We start from the raw sequence: 17,612 nt of genomic DNA, 5'->3' as shown, positions 1-17,612 counted from the left end.
GAAATCATCTAATCATCAAGGCACATTGCTACTAGTTACTTCTCCCTGTTAGTAAGTTACAATGGCTCAAGTACCGGGCTTGGGGCCAAGGGAAAATCTATAGCTGCTACAAACTGTTCTGGAGAAGATAACAGAATCAAAAACATCTGTAAACTTTGCCTTCAGTACTGTTTCCTTCGTTCAGTTCTGGCAGTTGGTGGCAGGCAGGGCAACAAGTTGGCAGCACCCTTCTATGACAAGTGGCAGACTCCTGTACCTTTCCAGTGAAGAGCAGGGCTGGAAAAGGACAAAGAACACATTCTGTCCCGTCTCAGTGTTTTAATGTTCACCTCTCTGAAAGCAACATGGTTTTTGGTAAAGATAGATTCATTCTAATTTAACATGATATTTTGAACAGGAAATCTGGCTGAGCACATCAATTCCCAAACATCAACTGTGACTGTAAAGCAACAGAATATCAGATCAGGAAATCTATTGCACTTGGTGAAAAAAAAGGAAATCCCTCCTTTGTCTCCCAGCTCCGGAAGGCAATGTGTCTCACTGGCTGTGCAAACTCTTCTCACTCAAGCCCAAGTCTCTATGTTCAGACATAGTACATCCATTACTGTGTCCTTCCAGGCTTTGGAAGTCTGACAAAACACCATTCCAGTAGCTGTGTCTCCAGGTTTTGAGTCTAGAAATGAATTTAAGGTGTGATCTAATCACGGTCAACAACTTGATCGTACTGACTTCCACACGTCATGAATATGTTCATCACAAAAGAGCAGGATGAGGTCTCTGACCAGCACTAACACTGTGATCAGTCAGGTATTACAGGGATGCACATTCTAGGTGACAGAAGTATACAGACATGATGGAAACGAACACCAATCTTATTGCACATGGTGTCTGGGCGAGCAATAAAAACACTGTGATACAGGATGAAAACTCTTTACGTCTTGCTTCTTCTCAGCCCTTTTTTCTAAAGTCTGATGTAGCAGCAGTATCAGTCGACATACATGGGAGAGCTGGGAGTAGCTGGCATCTGATCCAGGATTTTACAAACATAGCATGCGACCTCAACAGTACGTTCTTCATACATCAAAATAAAGGGATGTTTCTGCAAAAAAATTGAACAGAAAAAAGCATCAAACATTTATATCAGAGCCCTAACTCAACCTTTCTCAGTTTCTATACAGCACAGAACTACAAGTTCCCAACCACATACAGCTTCAGTATATCATAGAAGAGGCACTGATCACATGAACACCCTCGATGTGACATACTGGGTTACCATCTGGAGGCTCCACCATGGCAGTGAGTCTCAAAATCTACCTGCATATAGAAAGTATTCACTGAGGAAGAAAATGGAGTTCTTGGTTCCTCAGCATGCAGTCACACCATATGAAAGCCAAGAACTACAGGAATCTCAGTCATGCCTCTTAGGACACCAGAGAAAAACAAGTCTCCCCATCCTCCATTGGTAGCTCAAAGATCTTCCAAAGGGTTTTTCAGTTTCAAACCTTCTAATTTCTACTCAAAAAGAGGCCAAAAGATACTTTCCCTGTGCTCTCCAGAGTGCATAGCCTACTACACCAACCCCCCTCTTTCGTTTCTATCACTATAAACAACAATTTCTAATTTCTCTGGTGATAGCACTGAGATTATCTTTACAGTCATTGCTGGGTTGACACAACCTGGCTTAACAGTCTTGGAAAGCCCTAAATGTGATAAGCAATCTAATCTTTTCTTAAAACATTCCCACATCACAGGACCACAGACAATACTCTCTTCTCTGCTCAGAGGAAAGCCAAACAAAGGAGACTGCTTATCATGAGATGCATGAGAACTTCTCAAAGATATGTGAATTGCCAGAATGATGTACATTAGCAGAGGGACAGCAATAAATAATGAATAAAATTTCCACTAATTTTTTCTTACAGAAGAGGTACATATATTTAAGACTATGCAATGATATGCTTTAGGAGAATTTTCCAAATTCTTTTTATGAGGAATGAACTAATAAATTACAAGAAAAATTGTAGCCACCAAGTTTCCTGTCTAAAGCCTGTTGTCTGAAACACTCTGCAAGGACAAGCCTCTCCTTGGAGGCACATGCTGCTTACTGAACCATGGACTTACAGGTCCATACTCACCAGAAGCTCTTTATACTTTGGCCTTTTGGATTCGTCCTTCGTAAGGCTAAAATAACATAAAAGTAATGGTGTTAAGATGAAGTCACATTGACTCAATTATTTTGTTTTTTACAGATGAAAAGCAGGACCAGGTCAAGGTCATCTTTGGCCAAATAGAAAGTTCAAGGCCAGCCTGGTTATATAAGGCTTTTTAAGCTCTTATGAGGACAGTACAGAAATCCTTCAATTGTAGATATAATGATCTAGACAGTGATTCTGACATACGTAAGAAACAAAAAACATGGGATACATATTCACCACTGCTACCTACTGTGGCACAGAGGCAAACAAGGAGAAAATGTAACATAATCACCACAAGCACATATAAAATAAAACCAAAGAGGAGGTCTAGGGATCAAAACAAAGTAGAGCTGGGGAAATGACTAAGTGGGGGAAAGAACTTTCCTGAAAGCCTGATGCCTTAAATTCAAATCTCTAAAACCCAAGTAAAAAGCTATGTGCAGAAGCTTGCCATGTGCAATCCCTATACTCCCAAGAAATGGGAGACAGAGACAGTTTGTGGACCAGCCAGCCTGGAGTACACAGCACAGTGGCAGAAACAAGAGATCCCACCTCACGAAGCAAGGCAAAAAGTGAGAATGAACTCCTAAAAGTTGTTCTCTGATCTCTACATCTGTTGGCAGCACACAACACATAAAATAAAATTTTAAAAATAAAGAGTCTGTAATATACATTAGATTCTTTAAAGCAAATATTCATTAAAATGGAATATACAGAATGGCCAAGTTTATGGAATTAGACAAGTGCATATAATATGTGCAAATTGGTAAACAACAGACTGTTTTTCAGTGACGAGAGGGAACCAGTGTCAACTGTCATCCACAAGCTTTCTTCTATCTAGTTCTTGAGCCATTATTTTCCCCTTTAAAAGATCACTATCAGCAGAATTTGGTCAGAGAAGATGAAAGAGAGTAGAAAACTCTAGTCAACAATTGTTTTCTCATTATTCAGAAAGAGGACAGTGTTAGACCCTGCAATAGAAGCTTTATAAAATACAGGGTACAGAGAAATGGCATTCCTATAAAACAAAAGCATGCTCAAGAGTAAATAAGGCATCTTTAAATCATGCTGAATAAAATGAGCAATTACCAAACTTTTTAAAGGCTAACCTAAAAATGCTACTTAAAACAGAAGACAACACTACCAACTATGTCTATATACATTTATTCTTTGCTAGTGTTCTGCATATATGTATGCATGCACATGTGTGTGGATACATGTGCATAATTTGTATGTGGAGGGCAGAGATTGGCATATTTCTTCCTCAATCATTCTTTACTTCATTTATTGAGGAAAGACCCCTCTCTGAATCCAGAGCTCACTGAATCTGTTGTCCAGTTAGCTAATTTGTCCTGTCTCCACATAGAAGTGCTGGCACTACAAGCAGGCCATCTTGCCCATATGGCTTTTAATGGGTTCTGGGGATTAGAGAGTTCCAGTTCTCCTATCTACAAAGCAAGTGCTTCATCCAGTGAGCCATCTCCCTAGCCCTACATACATTTACTCTCAGGTGCCATGTACATATAAAAGATCTGACACAGTAGACAATTTAACAGGCATGGAGTTCATGCCTCCTTTGGAATAGGATTAGAAAGAGCCAATATGTAAATTTTAACCAATTAAGTTTTGGGCTTGACCTTACTACTGATACCCACACTATTCTCTAGGTTTTATCAGAGTAGAGATCCAAGCCTTAAAGTCTGGTCTCATGAGTTACTGAATAGTAAAAACATCCAGGTGATCCTGGCATAATCTTATTATGATAAGATTATCAGTCTCATCTAGGCATTTAACCTGGTAACTCATACCAGGAACTGTGATCTGGAGGCAACTATTTCACCACCACCTACAGCTGCTTTTCACCAATACCTATGTAGAATAAGAGGGCAATGTCTCTTCAGGCTGGCTGGAATCTCCACACTGTAGTAATCCATAGTCCTAGCTGGGGTAATGTAACAAAGGACTTCTTTTCCAATACAAAGCATCCATGTAATTGAGATTAAGTTGCCCAAATGGACTATTCTGCCACATGTGTCTGAATATTAGCAAATAAAGTACTTACCACAAGTTGACAAAGTTGATGAAACTGGGGGAGAATTCCCTTTCTTCGGAATTACTTAGTTGTGGAGGGTCTCCTTTCACCACTTGTGTTAGCTGATCAAACACACTATTCCACTTTGGATAAGGAAACCGGCCTGTGGCCAACTCGTACTAAAGAGAACAAAAAGGAAACAGAAAGATACCAAGCATGATTTACTACTCCCTACTGGAAGAGTGATGCCAATCCAAACACCCAGCAAAACTCTTTAAAGCCCTCCCTCAAACTCTGTCAGGTTAGGGAGGAATGCCTGGATCATGAGGCTAAGTAAAGGACATGAATGTAGGTATGTGTGCCTCGACTGAACTCATGTCTTGGACTACAGGGGAATGCCAAACTCTGAACACCTCCATAATGCAGGCCCAACCTCATCGTAGGAAGGCTCTGGGAGGCCTGTCTAGACATCTACAGCAAACAGTTTCACATTTTGTAGTCACTTGCATAGGAGTTCTCAGTACCAACAGTGGCCAGATCCCTTTATAAAGTAAAAAGAACATTTAACAAATGAAAATCCAGTCTGAATTCAGAGAAAACAGTATGCAAATCCTATAGTTCAACCACAGTCAGACTATAATTACTGAAGAAACCAATTCAGACTTAAAGACCCAATAAAGGGCATACAACAATGTCATTAGCATACAATACACACCTAAACAGTACTGTGGTCCTAAAACTTTGCTAACAACCATTATGTCTAACATTCTCTGGCTCTGTTCTGAAATTCAATGAAAACCAAGGAATTGTGCACTTTCCCAAGATATGAAGCTGATTTACTACATGCATCACGAATCACATTTTATGTGCTTTGGCAAAAAACTGACAGATGAGGCTGAAGCTCCCAACTTGTACAGAGAATGCTTCATGAGAGTGAACATTCCTAGAAAACCAATTTCACTTTCTCCTCGGAACAGCTATCAGCTCACTGCTGTCTCCACAGGTGCACAGGGAAGTGAGAAGGCCAACACACACGCCTGCATCGGGGAGGAAATGATCACAGCTTTGGCTGAAGTTTCTCTTCAATAAAGCTGAAAACGCTTTGAAAGGTCAACCTTTACTATAAGGAATAACCTCCCTAGGTTCGCTCTGGAGAACAGGCTGGACAAGAAGTCTGTGCCTTCTATGGTGAGGGACTACTTTCTTCAAGATTATCCTAGGAGAATCAGCAATGAGAAGATTCTAAGGACTGAAATACTGTTTCCAAACAAAGCTTTTGCTAAAGCAGGTGTTTGTTAAAACTTTTCACAGGTATGGGGTGTAATTCAGTGATAGAACTCTCATCTACTATGCCGAAGGCCTTGGTACAATTGCCACCTCTCCTCTCCAATGAAACAAAAGCAAAATTTCTCTTTAGTAAGGAAGTGTATACTTGCTCTGGGTATATGTACATAGGTGCACAAGGCTTTGTTTGTCTGCGTGCGTGTGTTTGTGTGCAGGTACACATGAGTGTGTCTGTATGTATCAGGTACGCATGAACATGTTTGCGTATGTGTACTCACACACAGGTGTATGGAAGGTACTGGATAACTCTGCAGATTGTTCCTCAGGCATCGTCTATTCTGCTTTTCTGAAACAGGGTCTCTCTATGGCCAAGAATTCACCAAAGAGGCTAGACTGACTGGCTAGTAAACCCAAGTAGTCACCTGTCTCTGCCTCCCAGCACTAGCATTGCAAATGCAGGTCATTATGCCTGGTTTTTTATTTTGTTTTTGCTCAGGAAGGTTATTTCTGAATTTAAAGTATGCTTTCCATGCAAAAAATCACCTAAGTAGGAGCAATAGGTCTGCCTATAGTCTGTGAATTGGTTTCATGACAAGAAAAAGAGGAGACAGCTATAGACCCGCAGAGGCAAACTGTTAGCTCCTCTATAAGAGAAACTCCATTAGTCTGTCAACAGTTCTCACAAAAACTAACAAGGCCATGTCATTCTGATTATAGGAAAAAAATTAAAATTTTTAAAAAACAAGACCGGTGAGCTTCAAAAAGCTCATTGCTCTAAATCTGAACTAAGGGGTCTTGGCTCAAATTGAAAACGGGAGGAAAATATAAGAAGAGACGTTTTACATTGTCTCACAGAACCGACATGGGACAGAAACTTCACAGATAATGTAGAAGAAGCTACAAGAGGCTATTCAAAAGCAGAAATAAACAACAATCTTACCAAGGTCCGGATCGATAGTAAATGTAAGAAAATAAACTTTAGAGAAGAAATGAGGACATAAAAAAGTATGACTTTGACTATGTCCCCTCGAAGTTCTTATTAGAAGCCAAGACCCAAGGTGACAATCTTATGAGATAGGGTTTGAAGAAGTGACTAGGTCATCAAAGTGCTTGGTGTCCCACAAACAGGATTAGTGCACGTACAAAGCAGACCTTAGACAGTCATGTTCCTTACCTCTTTTACTATAACAAATACGTGAAACCCTTGACCTTGGACTTCTAAGTCTCCAGAAATGCAAGAAATAAATTCCTGGTCTTACTAAGATAACTAACTTATGGTATTGTGCCAAAGCACTCCAAACTAAGGCAGATTCATTTAAAATTAACCCAAAATTTCAAGATAGTCTCTGGGTAAAGATGAAGAGCTTCTGCTTGTTACAAATCATGAAGTTTCTCATTATCCCTTTTCAACATTTTTACCTCTTAAATCTCTTATTGTTACATTACTATGACGAAGTTGCGCCAACAGAAACATACCAATGTGATCCCCAAACTCCAGACATCAGAGCGAACATCATACCCTTGTCGTGATGCACTTGGGTCTATTCTTTCAGGCTGGAATACAAAGAGAAGTCAAAGTCATTTATTATGTGAACCCTAAAGAAGCAGGTTAATGGAAGCAGTAGCTGGAGTGGGAGACAAAAACCTCAGCACCTTCCTAGAAGAATTCATGCCCCAAACCAGGCTGGGAGTAACAGGAAAACACCACTGTGTTAGAAACAAACAACCAACAAAAGACTCCACTGAACTCAATGGCTATGTAAGAAAGACTGTGCTGGCTAGTCGTATGTCAACTCAACACAAGCTAGAGTCGTCAGAGAGAAGGGAGCCTCAGTTGAAAAGAATGCCTTCATAAGATCTGGCTATAAGGCATTTTCTTAATTAGTGATGTGGGGGATGGGGGGAGGGAGAGCCCATTGTGGGTGGTGCCATCCTTGGGCTAGTGATCCTGGTTCCATAAAAAGCATGCTGAGCAAGCCATGAGGGCCAAGTTAGTAAGCAGCACTCCTCCACGGCCTCTGCATCAGCTCCTGCCTCCAGGTTCTAGCCCTATTTGAGTTCCTGCCCTGACTTCCTTAGATGATGAACAGTGGAAGTGAATAAACCTTTCCTCACTTACTTGCTTTTGATCACAGTGTTTCATCATAGCAATAGTAACCCTAACTAAATGGGGACTATATTATGGTCTTTCTGACTTTCTCCCCTAAATAATCAAGGCACTGACAAAGCTGAGGTAAATGTTGGTAAATAGGAAGGAACAGGAGGATTCTGTCAGCCTTTGCTCAATAGTAAGAATGACCAGAAGATACTTGAAACAAAAAAAAAGGCACAGTAGGAACTGTCGTCACTGTATGTCCCACCCTTTAATTCTCCTCAATAAGAATTAAATAGCAATAATAATTTATTACTTGAATTACCTTTATAGATACGTAACTATGAATCATGTAAGAAAAATCAAAGCACAATAGTGTAATATATCATCTTATGAACAGCAAATTAACAAACAAAAACTGTTGGCAATGTCTATAAAGGGAACATTTTATATTTCCTGGAAATTAGGTACCATTTTTATAAAGTGTGTCAGTGGATGCAGAGGAACAGCAAGAGAGTATTTCAGTGGCTTGAAGTTAACAATGGGTTGTTCCTGGAAACTGACAGTAACTGTTACTAAAAGAAGCATCCCAAAGTGTAATAGTTGTACTATACCACTAATTTGGAGATGTATACATTTTAATTTGAAAACAAGTATTGTGCTGCACCAATATTCATTGAAAGCTATCTAAATTTTTTGTTATAAATCTTATTTTACTGAAAATGATACATACTACATAAAAACACTGATTCAACCACAGGAGAAAACAATGTCCTAGGATCACTAATCCACACGATACAGACCTGGTGTTCTGAGGCATGACACACACCTTCTTACATAGAATGGCAACAATGCATAGCACATTCTGAGATGATGAGATAAAATAGAAATCATGAATATCTTTAAGCCCTAACCCTATCTTTGAATATCACCAAATATTTTCAGTGAAAAAGAAACATACTAAGTAATACGTGGATCAAGAGTCTCAAGAAGTAGTAAAATCTATTTTAAACAACACAAAAATGAGATTCCAGTTTAGCATGCCTTGCAGGATGTGGCTAAGTCTTACTCAGAGGGAAATCGTCTACTTAAAGCAAATAATGGAGAAGACGTCCAGATCATAGCCCAGCTGTACAGACGAAGGAACTAGAAAACCAAACATCAAACAAACACAACAACAATAACCACAAAAAGAAATTAGACCTAAGGAACTGAGCACCAGGAAGTAATAAAGACAGTGAGTTGAATGAAATAGGAACTTAGGAGCAGGGAAGAAGATATCTACATTAAGGGAGCCATTTTAGGGTTGGCAAGAGACTTGGCTCTAGAGGGAATCCCAGGTGTCCACGGGGATGTCCCTAGCTAGGTTCTTCGGCAGCAGAGGAGAGGGTGTCTGAACTAGCCTCCCCCACTATCACACTGATGATTATCTCGAATATCACCATAGAATCTTCATCCAGCGATGGATGGAGATAGAGACAGAGACCCTCATCAGAGCAATGGACTGAGCTCCCAGGTCCAGTTGAAGAGCAGAAGGAGGGAGAAGATGAGCAAGGAAGTCAGGACCGCAGGGTTGGTCCACTCACTGAGACAGTGTGCCTGATCTAATGGGAGCTCACCAAATCCAGCTGGACCTGGACTGAACGAGCATGTGATCAAACAGTACTCTCTGAATGTGGCTGCCAATGGGGGTGGACTGAGAAGCCATCCATAATGGCACTGGACCTGTTTCTAACTGCATGTACTGGCTTTTCAGGACCCTAGTCTATTTGGATGCAAAGCTTCCTAGGCCTGGATGTAGGGGGGGAGGGCCTTGGACTTCCCACAGGGCAGGGTACCCTGCCCTCTCGTCAAAGAAATAGAAAGCAACCTACAGTTAATTCCAGAAACAACACTTTCTAATGGAGATGTTCACCCCTGCTATTTCAGCACTGAGCTCTAGCTAGGACAATCAGCAAGGTAGAGGGTGGTACTTTATTCAGAGACATTTAAATGTCTACAATTCTCTCTACACAGAAAATTCCTATTAAAACTACCGGTGGTGCTAAACTAGCAAGGTCACAAAGGCAATGCCAACATGCCCACAGAAGCCAACTACTGGTACTTCCACATAGTAAGAGTAAAGTGTTAAAAAAAAGTTTCATTCCATTTTCAGTAATAGTATCCAAACCCATGAATTCCTTTTTTTTTTTTTTTTTTTTTGAGACAGGGTCTCACCATGCTGTCCTGGAACTTACTATGCAGCCATGCTGCCCTCAAATTCACAGAGATTTACCTGACTCTGCCACTGCCTCCTCAGCACTGGGATTAAATGTAGTATTGCCTACGTAATAAAACAAAATCCTTGACTATTTTATGGTAATGTTATTGTGGTCATGTAAAAGAATATACATATTATAAGAGGGACAATCAAGTGTTTAGAATAAAATGATTCAGCAAACATGCAAGTGCACAACATACACATGCACACACACACGCATTCACCTACTTATATGGGGGGCAGAGAACTTGGTAAACTGTTAACAATTTCCATACAAAACATTATGCAAAAATTCTTTATTTCAGATCTTTTTAATATTCAACAAGTTAAAGAGTAATTCCAGCTTCTCTAGACTGAGTAAAAACTGTAAAAGTCCACTACAAGGGCATTTCTGGTAATTCCAGTACTTGTAAAATGAAGATGGAAGCAGGAAGATCCCAAATTTGGAGCCAGCCTGGGTTTCATAAAACCTTGTCTCAAAAACATAAGCAAAAGGCATTTCTGACATGCAACAATATATCAAGAAGAGTCAAGCTACTTCCAGGCTTTCAAAATTAATGTTCTTGTCCATGTATGTCGGCCTCTGTAAACCAATTGATAGGACTATTTCATTTGATCCAGTCAACATCAGAGCTGCAGAGTTCAGCTGGCCTGTAGGATAAAGTTGTAAGATAGGATAGGACTGTAGGATAAAGCTGTCCCAGAGTTGGATAAAGTCAGGAAGAACAGTGAGACCTTACACTCCTTTTCTTGCTGGGGTCTCAGGACAACATTTCAACACAAGAACAGTGACTCTGTCTTTTGTTAAAAGTTAGATGAATTCAGAATTGTTTGCTGTATCTGGGCCACAGTTACATCTTTAAGACTTGCATGAATCGAAAGGACTTCTTAAGGAATATAACATAGTGCTAATGTTTGAGAATGTTTTGTTCCTAAGTGTTGTGGTGCTAGAGGATTGGTTCCCAAGGTGTCAGTAGCAAGAGAGTCAATCATTTAGACAAAGGGCCTTTAAGAGGTGAGGTCTCTAAGAGCTTAGCTGGTCAAGGGGGGACTCAGAAAGGATTGATGTTGGGCTATTAAGTCAGGTCTCTTAGCAGTGGGTTATTATAAAACAGGGCCCTTTAGCCCTTTCTGCACACAGACAATTCCTTTTCCATTTCTCTGCCGTATTATGGTAAAGCCAAAGGCTCTCACCAGAAACAAATAGATGAGAGCTACTCAATCTTAACTTTCAGCCTCTAAAAACATTCTTTCCTTACAAGTATTCAGTTTTAGGTTTTCTATTACCACAAGAAGGGCAATAAAATCCTACTGTTACAGGGAAAATTGTTCTGGCTAACCTTAGCACTAAACCAGCTCTGAGCCGGGTCATGCTCAGTAATTCTCTGGGCTGTATGGTGACTGAATGTGTCAATTATGGCAGTTACCAAATGTGTCTAATCATTTTTATTTCTTGCCTTTGAATCTGCTGTGTCATTTGTTCCTAATTAACACAAAAAGAGTACTTTCTGAACTGCATTTATCAAGTAACAACATTCACAAAGCTCAGTTCAAAAAAAAAGTCTTTTTATCTATACACACATTTACTTTTTTTTTTTTTTTTTTTTGATTTTTCGAGACAGGGTTTCTCTGTAGCTTTGGAGCCTGTCCTGGAAACTAGCTCTTATAGACCAGGTTGGCCTCGAACTCACAGAGATTTGCCTGCCTCTGCCTCCAGAGTGCTAGGATTAAAGGCGTGTGCCACCATGGTCTGGCTCACTTTTACATTTTTGTTTGTAGAAAAAGTGAATGAAAAAAATCTAATAAATTTAGGTTACTGACAGTGCAACAATTCTATTGACAATATTAAACATTTCATAGGCAATACTTTCCAAACATGGAGCCCATGTATATACAGCAAGAGAACACATGCAAAAAATAGGCAGCATTGTATTTCACATGATCACACACTGAGGTAAGAAACAGAACTGATAGCAAACTGACATCCAAGGGATGAAGAGAAAAAAATGCATTCAAGGTTTTAAATGAATATGAAATCTGAAGAAGCACCAAACCCATCCACCCAGAGCATGCCAGGGAACCTTGAACATCTAGCCTGTGACTATCCTGACTTAAAATTTTTATAGCACTTAAAGAAGCAACCATAGGGCTGGAGAGATGGCTCAGCAGTTAAGAGCATTGCCTGCTCTTCCAAAGGTCCTGAGTTCAATTCCCGGCAACCACATGGTGGCTCACAACCATCTGTAAAGAGGTCTGGTGCCCTCTTCTGGCCTGTAGGAATACACGCAGACAGAATATTGTAAAATAAATAAATAAATAAATAAATAAATAAATGAAGAAGCAACCATAAAGAAAACAAAGGAGGAAAAACTTTCTTCAACTCTTAGCTAATCTTTAATTTAAAAAGGTCCTTGGAGGCATGACAGCTCAATGAGTAAAGGCATTTGTTGAGCGACACTGGCAACCTCAGTTCAACTCTTAGAGTCTAAGTAAAGGTGGAAGGAGAGAACTGATTCCAGAAAAATGACCACAGAAGACATGCCCTTCCAATGATGATGATTTAAAAAGTCTACAATACTGAAACAGACTGACAGAAAAGGCTCAATAAACAACAGCAAACTTTATCATCACTTGTAGGAGCATGCTGTTCTCCTCTAAGGACACTAAAGGACAAAACTGGCACCTAGGGGGAAAAATTAAAATATAGACACCAAACATCAATCAAATGTAGTTCAAACTCTGGGCTGTGGAATAGGCCATGCAAATTCACGGGGATAAGGAAAACGGGGAAGTTCTGAAAGAACAGTGTCCATCAGTCTTCCTGAGGGAAAAGCTGCTTCCTGATTAATGCCCAAGGCCTCTGCATTTACTGCTGTGTTCCATCCATTCTGAAGTAACAAATCACAATTGGTGCACAGTTTCAGACTCTGTAAGACACACTGTATTCTGTCAGGAACTGTCTTCCTGTACTAAGTTACTCTTCTATAACTTGTGACAGCATCCTTAGTGGCCTAGAACAAACATTTCTTAACTGATTCTGATTATCTCTTATGGTCAAGAAGTACAGGAGATAGAAGCAACACAAAGACAAGGATAATTTATCACTTGGTTGACTGGGTGAGTTGAAGAAAATGAAAACAAAAATCAGGAAAGACCATAAATGCTAAATGCCAAACAAGAGGACTAACATGTACATAGCAGTGCACTGAAATAATTGAGCAATTGTAGTAATAAGGGCGGTGGGGCTGCGTCCCCAGCACCCCGGCTGCCTGGCTAGCTTATGCCTGAAATAACAACACAAAAACTGTATTCATTTAATCACTGCTTGGCCCATTTCTATCTAGCCTCTTCTAGGCTAATTCTCACATATTAATTTAGCCCATTTCTAATCATCTGTGTAGCACCCCTAGGTGCGCTTACCGGGAAGATTCTAGCCTATGTCCATCCTGGGTCAGAGCTTCATCGCATGCATCTGCCTGGGAGCTGGGAGCATGGCGTCTCTCTGAGGCATCTGCTCCCGAGAGGAGAGCTGTGGAGTCTGAGCTCACTTCCTCTTCCTCCCAGCGTTCTGTTCTGTTTACTCCTCCCACCTATCTTCTAACCAATGAGGGCCAAGCAGTTTCTTTTTATTTAACCAATGACCTTCCTCCATTAAGCAATGCTTTCAGAAGTTAAAACTTAAGCTTGGAAATGCTTAGGAAGAAAAGTGCTCTAGCACAGTGAAGCTGCATGGGTGAAGGCAAATCCCCTCCACCTAGCACCAAAGGGCACAAGCTCTCTGTGTGATGACTGCCAAGCAAGAGACTTTGCTGCACACTTACTGCCATATACGGTCTACACCCAGCATCTCTTGTCTTGGCGATGGAGTCCACAAGTTGTCCACTGATGCCGAAATCACAGAGCTTAATATTTCCGCTTCTGTCCAGAAGAATATTGGAAGGTTTGATATCTGCAAGAGATACATGCCATCAGTATACAACTTATCAATCAAGCAACTCTAAAGTACTATACTCAAAACTACTGAAATCTGGAGTCCTTAAATTCAGATATACAAGAAACCAACCTTTACTTAGCACATGCAATCATATTTTAAACATACATCAATAACTAAAGTCAAAGATGGTGGCTCATCCCTGTAATCCCAGCACTTAGGACACTGTTGGGGGATGATTAACCAAGAATTTAAGGCCAACCTGGCTACAGAATAAGACCTTGTCCATAAAACTAAAAAGAGACAAGAACTGCAATTTAACAGTCAAACTCCTTTTACCGCTATAATTTAACAAGCCAAAAGACTTTTTCTCTTACCATCTTCACACATATAAAACACAAACAAATCATGGTTTTCAGCAGTCAGAACAAAGAATGAACTTCATCAGATAATATACTAAGCTAACTTTCAAAAGATATCAAGAATTACACAAAAGTATAAAGTAAACCAGTCATGAACCGATAATTTCGTTGAGTATAGCTTCAATTTATGAAATCATTATTTTAAAGGAAAAAATTATTTATTCTCAAAAATGCAGTTATTTCTAAGAGATTTTTTAAGATTAATTTTTATTCGTATGTGTGTGTGTAAGTGTAGGTCAAGAGTGTGAGGAGAGAACCTAAGAGATCAGTAGACATCAGATCCCCTGCAGCTGGAGTTATAGGAGGAGGCTGTGAGTCACGCAGTGTGGGTGCTAGGAACAGAATCTGGTTCCTCTAGAGAGCAGCAAGCTACTGAGCCAATTATCTAGCCCATCTCAGGGTCTTTTGATCTTAAGTGGCTTTCTCCAGTTTCTCCCAACCAACTTTCCCTTGGACTCATTTCTATGACTTTCAGAACTGTTGGCCTTTGTTCGGCATGCAAACGCAAAGCTCCTCCTGACTGATGATAATTACTACCAATATGTCAATGAGCTGACTGCCAAAATTTCCCCTACGCTCTCCAATTCTCTATTTTGATCATAATTCTTCTATCTATTTCATTGTCAATATCACAGAAAATTTAGTAAGTTGAGACATAAAAAACATCTATATATATAACTTGAACAGTCCAGAAAAGCTCCCCTATGATAACAGACCCAGAAGATCACCTCTCAAAAACACCCATTCTTAATCCTCCCACCCTTTCTCGTGGGACCTGCATCATGTCAAGGTTTCTATCCACACTTCCAAAATATGGCTCCTGACTAGTCTCAGCTCCATCAGGGTATGTCTCATGTTCTTAGAGCAGGGGAGAAGTCTAGTGAATGTGACATAAAATACAAAAATGTAAAAAAAAGTTCCTGTTGCTAAAAACACCCATCCAGGGAGTGAGAGTCCTTTCTTCAGGAGACTAGAAGCAATATTGGGAGCTAAGGTGGTCATTAATGCCAGATAATCAAAGATTTTTACAAGCAGGTCATGTTTTAGAGGAATTTCAGTTTATAGTGTAAATTTTAAGTCTCTTTTACAAACACATGCTCTAAAGTGAGAAGAAACATTTCATAGGAGAAACACCAAGGCTTTAAAATGATTAAGTATAGGGGCTGGGAGCATAGCTAAGAGGTAGGGAGCACTTATCCAGAATGCACAAGGACCTGGGTTCAATCCCCAGAAATGGGGAAAAGGCCTAATGGTCCCATCTCGTCAGATTCGTCTTTGAATGTCTTCACAGCCACTCTGATGCTTTGATGGTATCCAGTCATCAATTACACTGAGCAATGAGTGATTTATTTTTAGCCATTCATATTTCCCTTGTATTAATGTTATTGGCACATATGAACTGTACAAATACATTTCATTATCAACAGTAACTATTTCTAACTAAAATCAATAATCTCTAGCAAAATGTAACTTTTAAGCCCAATGTACTTACTAAATGAGATAGAAATTTAAAAAATTCCAGGGGAAGAAAAGCTAATGCTTAGGATACACAGTATTTGGATTTGGTTTTCTCTGTATTTTTTGGTTAGTTGGATTTTTTTATTTTGTTGGCCAGAAACACAAATATTTCATGGAGGTTTATATAGTATTATGGGAGTTTTCATTAAAAAAAATACTTTAACCAATATAAGGAGAAAAAGTTGATTCCAATTCCACAGAAAGCAATCCATACCCACCTCTGTGAATAATTTTCAAGTTTTCTTTTAAGTGGTTTAGTGCTTTCACAGTCTGGGGAGAAAAAAAAAGAGGTGGGATAAAGATCTTGAGTTTTTAATAAAATAGTCCAACAACCTATCACAAGCAATGGCCTCCATAGCCCCCTGTATGCTTTCTCAGCTTAGCATTTCAAATGCTGTCTTTCTGTATTTTGAATGACAATGGCATATAATCTTACATCAGAAAAGTTGCCTCTACATGGTCCTCTCTGACAGTTAAGAAAACAGTAACATGACTTACATAAAGTTGTATTGTTTTTGTACCTCAAACCTGTACAATCATAAAAACCAGTACATGTTTACTATCCATGATGGTGATAATTTTCATAAATCCTCAGTCCCTCACACTTAATCACTATACCCCTGAAGTAAGTTCTGCAGATCCAGCAAATCTGCTCAGTCAGCAATAATTTATTCTGTCCTGGTTCACACTACTCATGATTAGAAATCATAGGCTTCTTCAAAAAGGGAAGCAACAGAGACTTGACAATAGGCCAACACATTTGCTGTTAAAGAAGGAAGGAAGGAAGGAAGGAAGGAAGGAAGGAAGGAAGGTCAAATCTTTATTGTCAGAGGAATTATATGAGGAATGTAGAAAATACCACCTTGTATTAGCTAAGAAACTCTTCCCATGTGTTCATTGGTCTATTAATTAGCAAGAGACTTTTCAGAAGGTAATTTAAAATATGCTTACTATATAAGGTGATCACCTAGTCAGAAAAATACAAACACACATGTCTAAATAAGTTATTCATGTATATACTATATATATTACAATACCTGATAAAAATAATTTTATATTTATTTTCCAAATTTCACAGCTATCCTGTTATATTGTAGTTAAGAGTGGGGTTATGAGTTTGGGCTATGGAGGTTTTGATCATCAACAACTTAAAACTATAAGTACCAAAGCAAATTAATATTTCCATGCTTTCAGATTTACCATCTGTAAAAATAGTATATTACTTACCATAGAGTTACTGAGAAAATTATGTTACAGAATCTTGGCTCAACACAAATAATATTCACTCATCATTAACTACTATCATTATTCTATTATTGCATAATACTATAGTAGTGTTCTACTGTATAGTACTATTTGTATTCTAACACTGTGAAGTGGCAAGTTCTAAGAAAACAATAACTTGTTACAATAAAAGAGTGGCTAAACAATATGAGATTTACATATTCATCTGAGCAATGAATAAGTTTCTAGTACAATTCAGTTTATTTTATAATATGAAAGAATATATATCTTAAAACTTAGCTAACTCATAAAAATTTAAATTTCATCATTAATTTGACAGTGAACAAAAATTTTAACAAAATTATCAATCTGAAAGTAATTTGCTAACTATGGTTTTATCAAAATTTTAAAAGTCTACTAGATACACACATCTTTTACAACTGAAATAGAGTTCAGAAATTGTTTATATTTTTAAATCAGATTCATTAGAAATCATTAAGTTGGCAACTGACAAACTAAATTGGAAAAGAAACTGATTCAAAGAAATCTGAATCAACCATAGTATGATTTAGCTCACAAACCAATTAACTAGACAAGTATTTCTGGCTCAGGTTCTCAGGGGTTCTAATGTCTTATTAATTTTGCTTTATAAAA

The 17,612-nt window shown here is 38.9% G+C and overlaps 1 protein-coding gene across 7 annotated transcripts in view; it reads right to left on the bottom strand.

The window, feature by feature from the left end:
* Nucleotides 1-303: 303 nt before the first annotated feature.
* The window catches only part of Map2k4 (mitogen-activated protein kinase kinase 4), a 98,788-nt gene continuing 81,479 nt past the window's right edge, over nucleotides 304-17,612 (bottom strand). For all 7 annotated transcript variants that reach the window (XM_041664458.1, XM_041664460.1, XM_041664464.1 and 4 more), the window contains 6 exons: nucleotides 15,953-16,004; nucleotides 13,685-13,812; nucleotides 6,988-7,065; nucleotides 4,258-4,406; nucleotides 2,136-2,181; nucleotides 304-1,099 (listed from right to left, as the gene is read on the bottom strand). In XM_041664458.1, coding sequence (XP_041520392.1) covers nucleotides 986-1,099; nucleotides 2,136-2,181; nucleotides 4,258-4,406; nucleotides 6,988-7,065; nucleotides 13,685-13,812; nucleotides 15,953-16,004 — 567 coding nt within the window. In that variant the 3' untranslated portion in view covers nucleotides 304-985. The remainder of the gene's footprint in view (nucleotides 1,100-2,135; nucleotides 2,182-4,257; nucleotides 4,407-6,987; nucleotides 7,066-13,684; nucleotides 13,813-15,952; nucleotides 16,005-17,612) is intronic.

This window comes from Microtus oregoni, unplaced genomic scaffold (assembly GCF_018167655.1).
Source record: "Microtus oregoni isolate MIOR12 unplaced genomic scaffold, Mior012 000015F_ref0000493, whole genome shotgun sequence".
NCBI classification, from domain to species: domain Eukaryota; kingdom Metazoa; phylum Chordata; class Mammalia; order Rodentia; family Cricetidae; genus Microtus; species Microtus oregoni.
This window is presented reverse-complemented; position numbering and strand designations above follow the sequence as displayed.